The sequence below is a fragment of the Nycticebus coucang genome, chromosome 9, assembly GCF_027406575.1.
Source record: "Nycticebus coucang isolate mNycCou1 chromosome 9, mNycCou1.pri, whole genome shotgun sequence".
Lineage (NCBI taxonomy): Eukaryota > Metazoa > Chordata > Mammalia > Primates > Lorisidae > Nycticebus > Nycticebus coucang.
In genome coordinates, this window is record NC_069788.1 from 109,374,615 (window position 1) to 109,383,711 (window position 9,097).

General features: G+C 44.2%; 1 protein-coding gene across 2 annotated transcripts in view; it reads right to left on the reverse strand.

Moving 5' to 3' along the window:
• IFT43 (intraflagellar transport 43) overlaps positions 1-8,721 on the reverse strand; it is a 111,717-nt gene extending 102,996 nt beyond the window's left edge. The window contains exons 1-2 of one of the 2 annotated variants that reach the window (XM_053602642.1): positions 8,637-8,721; positions 6,252-6,344 (exon numbers count right to left, since the gene is read on the reverse strand). In XM_053602642.1, the coding sequence (XP_053458617.1) occupies positions 6,252-6,344; positions 8,637-8,687 (144 nt within the window). In that variant the 5' untranslated portion in view covers positions 8,688-8,721. The remainder of the gene's footprint in view (positions 1-6,251; positions 6,345-8,636) is intronic. The other variant, XM_053602643.1, reaches the window with a different exon arrangement.
• Between the last annotated feature and the right edge of the window lie 376 nt (positions 8,722-9,097).

Below are 9,097 nucleotides of genomic sequence, written 5' to 3' on the forward strand. Positions count from 1 at the left end.
GTAATGCAAAGCACCAAGGGTGCTCTGGCTGAGTGAGGCTGTTGGGGGATGAGGAAATTGGCCTAATTTGGGAACATGAGCCCAGCAGCATTTCTCAGATTCCTAGGAGAGAATCTGGCTAACTTTCAGTTCTGTGTCCTCAGAGGAACACAGAGGGGATGAAGAGAGAGAAAGGGAACAGCTGTGACTCCAACACTTCTCCAGACAACTGGACGAATAAGGGTGATCAAATGAGAAGTTACCCTCTCCAAAAGGATCCCAATAGTCTCTCCACTCTCCTCAAAATCCTCTTCCCTACAGGGACGTCTGTGCATTTACCTGCCCAGCAGGTAGGAGAGATTGAGTAGTTAAGCACTTGGCTTCACTCAGAAAGACTTAACTAGAGTCAGAGATTAGCTGAACACCTCTGGATAAATTACTTAACCTCTCAAAGTCTCAAGAGAGCCTTCTTCTTTCAGAGCAAGAGAGAGTTTAATTACCTGGAGTGACCCACAGGTATCTTATAAGGAGGAAGACCTAAGTGGTTGTGGAGATGACTGGAAGAAGGAAGCGATCCAGAAGAGAATTCACACAGGCAACTCCATCAGGTACCGGCAAACTCAGGGGCATACAATGTTTCCACTGAACTCCAAATTTAAAAATTGGAGAGGATAGCCAGGTGTTGTGGCGGGCGCCTGTAGTCCCAGCTACTTGGGAGGCTGAGGCAAGAGAATCGCTTACGCCCAAGAGTTGGAGGTTGCTGTGAGCTGTGATGCCAGAGCACTTGACACAGTGAGACTCTGCCTCAAAAAAAAAAAAAAAAAAAAAACTGGAGAGGAATGCAGGTTTTTTTTTTTTAAGTTACTAAAAATAATCCTTTCCTTTCTTATCCAGAGCTATGAAGATATAAAAAAATGCTTTGGTATAAATTCTATCTTTTTAAATTGACACATCAGTTTTAAAATGCCTCCTTAGTAGCCATTCTGCTCCCCTCACTTACCAAGAAACCCAGATGATAAGGTATGGCAGTGTACCCAGTTAAAAAGCGGTGCCTGTAGCTCAGAGGGTAAGGCGCCGGCCTCATATGCCGAGGGTGGCGGGTTCAAACCCAGCCCCGGTCAAACAGCAACAAAAAAATAGCAGGGCTTTGTGGTCTCAGCTGCTCGGGAGGCTGAGGCAAGAGGATGGCCTAAGCCCAGGAGTTGGAGGTTGCTGTGAGCTGTTGACGCCGCAGCAATCTACTGAGGGCAATAAAGTGAGACTCTGTCTCTTAAACAAACAAACAAAAAAAATCCCCTGAATGTAGGAAACATCTGAAAAGAAACACCTTGGTACTAAGGGAATGGGGAAGGGATTGGTCTCTCGTTAAAGAGCACGAGAGCACATACATCGTTGCTTGGCAGTCTCCACACCTGTGGTGTAAATAGTCACGAGAGAAGTTAGTCGAGGCTCCCACCATGACTGACTGCTGCACCTTTAAGGGGCTCCAGCACCTCTGACCTGACTGAGACAACTGGCTCCTCCTGATGGGAGCCTTACCTGACTGAGACAAAGGAACCATACCCTGAGCAAGAATGTACAGCAGTCCGTGTCCTGGCAGTTTCATGGGCTGGGGCTGGCGACCTAGTGTCCCGGCTCCAACACCTGAAACATGGGGTGGTTGTAAGACCCAGTTCTGACCAATGAAATGCAATTAAAAGTTTACTCAGAGGTCTCTGACTACTGCTTTCCTGATAATAGGGGGCACATTTAATTGGCATGCACCTCGAGCTCTTCAACTATCCTGCTCTTCCTGCCCAGAATGCAGATCTTAACTGTAGAGAGAATGACCAGCCATCCCATAACCGTGAGAACAAAAGTCACAAGCTCCAGGTGGCAGAACAGGAAGCCAGAGGGGCTAGATAATGTAGGGACACTTCCAGTTACTGTATTCACTCTGCTCTGCCCTCCACTAGGTATGTGAGAAAAAACTCACAGCTGTTTGATACAAGTACTAGAGTTATTTATGTTGCATGCAGCCAAATTCAATACTACTATTGACAGATACAGAAGGATACCTGAAAATCGATCCATCCTAAAGGAGCAGGAGTTTTAAACTCAAATGGAAATAGGAGGCAGGCGGACCAAATGTGAGTAAATTCGGCCAAATGTATTAAAGGTACAAAGTCGTGAACTGGAGAGGGTGGCCAGGTGTAAGCAAGCACCATCTGCGCTCCAATCAGCAGCCGCTGTGTGGGCATGCCAGTCCAGCATGCCCACTGGGCCAGGAGTTCCGATTTTAAAGAGAAGCCCTAAATCTGGACTTTCATGTGATGCTTCCCAATTTATAAATGTTGACTAAATTAAAACATTTTTAACTGATCAAATAAAACATGACCACAAACAAAATGCACCTAACAAGCTACCAGGTTTCAACCTTAGTATGGCAGGTTAAGGCAGAATAACGCATAATAAAAAGAACATCCAAGTTCTAGAGAAATAATAATGATTAGCAACATAGCACTTACGTGTCAGATGGTGTTAAGGACTTTATGCCTATGATATCATTTTTTCTTTTTAGCCACCCTATAACATATGGATTTTTTTTTTTTTTTTTAAGACAGTGTTTCACTATGTCACTCTCGGTAGAGTGCGTCACAGCTCACAGCAAACTCAAACTCTTGGGCTTAAGCAATTCTCTTGCCTCAGCCTCCCAAGTAGCTGAGACTACAGGCGGTTGCCATAATGCCTGGCTATTTTTTGGTTGCAGTTGTCATCGCCAGCCTCGGTATATGTGGCCGGCACCCTACGCACTGAGTGCTGAGCCAGATATATGGATTATTATCCCTGTTTCATCAGTGAGGAAACTAGCGCTTAGAGAGATTAAGTAACTTGCTCACAGTAACAGAGCTACGTGACAGGGCCAGGATTTCAGCCTCGGCTTGTATGACCCTGAAGCCTGTGCTCTTACACACCCTTGGTAAGAAATGCCCACTTCAACTGGAAAGCACAAAAACTACTCCAAAATTACTACTAGGCAACCTACTATAATGAATAGTAGCTCTTGAAGAGATTTCCAAATCAGTTCTGAAAAAGACCCTGGCTGACATCCTCTTTCTTTGTTGCCTTTTAATAAAAGCAGCAAGGCACCGTCCAAAGACTCATTTACTCACTAATTTACTGAATGAACACTTGTACAGTGTTTTTCAGCTTGTTAATGCTTTTAAATGCATATCTCAGTTAACCCCCGTGTCATTCTGGTGGTATTAGCCTCACCATTTGACAGATAATGAAACAGAGGATTAGAGAGATTAGTGAACTTGCTCAAGATCAAGTCATTAGCAGAGCCCAGTCTTAAGCCCTGGTCTCCTGATGCCAAGCCTTGTGTTCTTTCTGCTTCCTTCAGCAGAGTTCCCAACTCCACCACCTCACTTTAAAATAACCATTTGTTTGAACTAATTTGTACTTAACTCTAAAGGAGTTCCAGTATGTCTGACAGCTCCCAGGTACCATATTTGCAGTTGCATGGATATCATCATCCCAGAATACAGTCAGCAAGAGGACAAAAATAAATATATCAACTAATACTCTCAGAACTGGAATGTAAATGGGCACACATACAAGCCTTGGGAATCTAAATTTAGAAAGAAATATCCAAAAAGTCCCACAGTGAGCATCTGGCCCTGTGGGAGGCTGCCCACACTGTTTTGTGAACCTCAATTAGCCTAGGAAGAAAAAGAAATCCTGGTACCCTCCCTGGCATCTTGCTTTTAGAGGCACCAGTGGGGTGAGGAGCAGACTGACTTTTCATCCTGTTCTTCTGGAAAAATGTTAAGGCCTAGAGTACAAAAAGGTAAATGTCTTGAAATAACTAGGTATTCCTCAAAGGCTGAAACACTGAAAAGTTCATCGGACTCTAGGACTATGCAGTTACATTAAATACTCACAGCAATGATTCTCACCTGGGAGCCAAGGGGAAGGGGATGGGAGGAGAAACGTGCCCCTGATTCCAGCCTAGGAGCTGACTTAGTATGGGGTCACATAAGGTTTCAAATCCTCATCAAGTCATCACAGGCTCACTCACCTCCTTTACAATTAAGCAGACTTAGTTTTTTTGTTGTGTTTTGGTTTTTTTAGAGATGGAGTCTTGCTCTGTTACACTGGCTAGAGTGCAGTAGTATAATCATAGTTCACTGCAGCTCCAAACTCCTGGGGTTCAAGTGACTCTCCTGCCTCAGTCTCCTAAGTAGCTGGGGTTAGAGCTACCACACTGGCTTAAGTAGACTTTTAATTAGCCTTCCTGGTTGTCAGTGACCATGAGAACGCAAGGAATCTTGTCTCTTTTACTCCCTAAAATATACCAACCTTGTAAAATGGTGCCTGACACACAATAAGCGTCAATAAATATTTGCTGAATCATTCATTCATCATGAATGATCGGGTGATGGATCTTCCTAGCCCCATGTGGAATAGGGTAAAGTGGTCAGAGGCCAAGAACAGGCTTCCATTAACTCAGTCATTTGCTTCCTCCTTTTCTCTTTGAAGACATACACCGCTGCAGTTCAAGTTTCCTGAGAGCCAGGGTTGGGTCTAGGGCATCTTCTTTTATCATTCTCCTACTTCGTAACACCCTCCTCCCACAACTGTGCCTCTAAAGCGCTACTCTATCTACCTGCCCTCCACTCTGTTCTACTCAGCTTCTAATGTGTAAGTGCATGGCACACGATGTACTTCACCTCACTCTCAGCGGTAGCAACTGCATGCCTGTTCTAGGCCAGGCACCAATATCATAGACAAATGATGATATCATATCATGCCTGTTCTAAGACAGACACGGGTATGATGACGGGGCACAGTGCTTGCCTTCCAGAAGCTCACATCTGATGAGCAAGCCAGACATGTAAACAATTAGAACGCAATATAGTAGGCATTATAATGAAGGTACCATGGCCAAGGTTACAAACTGACAAACTCTCAGGTGGAATCCAGCCCATACTGTCATGCAATTTCCATAATTAGTTGCTAACAGCTAAAAATGTGTTGCTTCCACATCAAACTTTAGACTGTTGGCATCTCTTGAAAAATCAAAAGATCTAGCAATACTGTGCCTATATTCCCTATAGCATCAACCAGCTAAGTGGCAGTTGCCCCTTTAGAGGGGACATGTGGCCTCCAGTCCTCCTACCCCAACCCATTCCCTAGTGTCTTCAGGCAGTGAAGCCAAGGGTTGGCTGCCAGTTTTTCTGTGCTGGCGTAGCTGTTTTAGAGTTAAGTGTTCTCCAATATCCATACTTCTACCACATGTGAGAAAATGAATGATAAACTGATAGGGCCATGGGGAGAGCTTAAGAAAATGGTGGCAAACATTTCCTATGAAAGTGAAGACTATTCTTACCTCTTTGATATGTAACTAACACGTGTCTATATCATATACCCAACACATTTTGCTCATGCACAGCCCTAGCCCGTTGGTCTTCTCAGTATGGGTCACCTCATCTGCTGTAAAACAACTACGGGCCAGTGAGCTAGAAGCCAGGTTTCTCACTGTCTGGGAGCTCACTGTCTAGTAGGGTAGACATGTAAAAAGACCATAACGTGTTCTCCAGTAGGCATTCTTGGGAAGTAGGTACGGTGGGATACGTATTAAATCAGCTAGGAGAAATTAGTGAAAAGCTAACAGAGGTGATGACCTTAAAAGGAAAGTTCTTCAGATGGACAGGGGAAGGTAAAATGGTACTCTGAGTAAACGGCCAAAAGTAGTTCCCTGGCATTGAAAAGCATTGTTCATCGAGATTACCAAGGGTCCACAAAAAAAGATGGATAATTTCCCATAACTCCAGGCCACCTGGAAAAATTTCCAAGAAAGTAAGGCCAATAAATGATCCTCTTTCTGCCTGAGAACTGTAGAAAGTGCAGGTCACCCCCAAGAGCCAATGTCCAGTTGTGTCATCCAACCTTACATCATCAGTATGCCACACTAGCATTTATTCAGCAGAAACAAAAACCTGGATTGCTATTGGATTTTGAAACTTTCCAGCACCAAGCTTCAAGCCAACATAAAATGTTCTATACTAAGATAGAAAGAAATATGCAGAGACTCGTTGAGCATCAAAGAAAAATCTTCCTCCTTCATTTCCTGCTACAAGGACACAAACGGCAAAGAAAGGAATACCCATGTCAAGATGGGAGGAAGGGCTGGCATTCAAGAGAAGAAATAAGAACAAATCCTTGTTCACTGAGGAGTCACTAACTTGTAAACAGCATTTCTTCAGGTTAGTATTTTTAGCACCCACCTCTCCAGTCAGAGTCAAAGAGGAATTCTTGCCACTGAGGTGGTTCTCAGCCTGAGCTGGCTCCTGTTGAGCTCGGCGACCCATCTTGGGCCCCTGTAAAGACAGAGAAAGAGCGCACTGCTGACTCAGACCCCATATTCCTATGCAGGATTTTGGGAAGGCCTAATTTCAAAACTGCATGAAAACAGTTATCTAAGACACTTTGGGGAAGGAATTCCTAAATTCCACAGCAATTGACTCCAGAGAGAAACAGATATATATGCTGATGAGATTTGCTTTTCCAGACACTAAGGGAAATCTAAGACAAGAATTTTGAGACTTTATCTTCAGAAATCAGAGGACTTCAAAATTCTTAGTCCTCAAATGAACCATATGCAGGTGTTTCCCAAGGCCCCCCAGGGTATAGGCTCTGCATCTCAAATGCTTTCCAGCCCATAAAGAAAACTTATTTAGGCGGATTAGGGGATATTGAAATGTTTATCGTTTTGCTTTACTTTGTTTAAAAAACCAGCATTAATAGAAGCACTTTGTAGATCTCATTTAATCTGATTCTCACAGTGACAGACACAGGGACTGACACCATGTTACAAATGAATCCCAGGAAGGCAATTAAGTGGCAGACATAAATCTAAGAGTAAATCCTGGGTTCTTTCCACCATACCATGCTGAAATTTGTTTTGTTCTAAGGGTTGACTGCCTTAGATGGTTACAGGGGAGCTCACAAAAACTCTTCTGCAGTGTTTGCACTTCAACTTGTATTGTCAGTCATTTAGGTTTCAGGGATGATGGAAATAACCTCTCTGATAATTAGCAGCTCAATTTCTTCTCAAGGAAAACAATTCCATCCCTTCACCATGGTTGCCTCTGTCCATTTGTCATATCATTGGGTACCTGAATATGGTGGCATGTTATGTATAACAGTTGTGCTGAAACAAAAACTCAGGGATTGTCTCTAAATGCTATTTACAGATGGTTTCTCTAATGTTTGCTAAGAATTTTTAAAGTCTTAAACTTCTTAAAGACCCTATATAAATCCACAGGACAGAAAAACTTCTTCAGCACCTGATTTTGTGTCTATTAAATATAGTCTGTTTATTGTCTATCATTCCCCACCAGAATATAAGTCTCTCAGGACAGGAACATTGTTTTATTTACTACTATATCTCCAGCACCTAGGACAATGCCTGATACAAAGTAGGGGCTCCATAAATATTTGCTGAAAGAATGAATGAATAACTACATTCTCATCCCTGGGTACTAAAAAAAAAAAAAAATCACCTATCAGAAAGGCCAGGTGACACAATATTTTCTCCCTCTGATCAGGCACTCTGCTTCATTCCAGAATAATTTGCAACTGGCTCTCATATCTCCCTTAGAGAGGTACTCCTCTCTAGTACCTGGAGGACATCCAATGCTACCAGGGCACTTCAAAACACTTAAGAGATTTCAACAGCAGAAACTAAAGACTTGCCTTGTGGTCCAACATTTTAGTGACTGGGGATCCTGATTAATTTTAAAGATAAAAAGGCTTGATAGGGTTGTGAGGAGTAAGATAAAACACTGAATAGGGTTCTTGAATCAAGCTCTGTTACTCACTGATTATAACCTTATTTAAATCACAGCCTCAGAAGGCAACAGCAGCTAACCTCTTCTGATAATTTAGCATATGCCAAGCACTCTGTTAAATCCTTTCCAAGCATTATCTCATTCCATTTTCAGTCACATCTCCATTCTAGGCATAAAAAACCCAGAGGTCCAGAAAAGTTAACTAGTTGGTTTAAAAACAAACAAAAAAACACGTAACAGCTTTTATACTCCATCTGATACTCCATCTGACCTCAAGGCCTTGAGCACCAAATCCTTTCCTCAGGTTATAAAACAGTCTTAACTTCCTTAACTATAAAACCGAGGCAACGCCCCCCTTCCCGTGGGGATTACGGAGAAGAAAGGCTGTCCCTGCCTACCTCCCTTCCATATAAAACAGTGCGACTTTTACATGAACTTCTGGAATGCGGTGTCCCAAGGGGAAAACTCTAGGACGCGTGCAAGTGCCACTCTGGCCAGGGCCCCTTCAATCACTGTGGGACCTGTGAAGGGGGCTGTTCGCACTTGGGACTCTGGAAAGCCAAGAGAGGCCCGGAATTTTCCCACCGGTGCCAGAGGCCGGCAGGGATGGTATCTGTTTACTACTTTTTCAGGATTTTAAAGAAAGCAAACCCCACGCCAGAAGCGCCGGGGGGCGGGGCGGATGAGGCCGCCTCATCCGGACCTCAGTCGGCGCAGCTGGGACCTGCCGCCCCCAGGCGCCTCAGGAAGCCGGAGCCGGCAAGGTCGCTCCTCCCCACCCGCTAAATCTTTGCCCCAAACACCCGCGTGGATCCTCACGGAGGCCGAGCCGCGGCGCCACTCCTCGCCCAGATCCAGCAGATCCTCCATCTCCGTGGCCGCCTGACGTCACTTCCTGGGAACCAAGCGGCCCAGCTGCGTCCCTAACGACGCTCCGCCCTTCTATTCCGATATTTAAAGGAGCCACAGCGTTGTTCCCGGCTTCTGGGCCATCATTTAACTCCAACCAACTCTTTCCTAAACCTACCTTGCTTGACTTCTGGAAAAAACCTCCAGATATTAAAATCCATCCGCTAAGCCTGCTCCTGTTGGACAGTGAAATAATTTTATTTTTTAGTAACTTTCTGAATTTGTAGCTTTTTATTTATTTATTTTGAGGCGGAGTCACACTTTGTCACCCTTGGTAGAGTGCCGTAACGTCATAGCTCACAGCAACCTCTAACTCTTGGGTTTAAGCGATTCTCTTTCCTTAGCCTCCCAACTAGCTGGGACTACAGGCG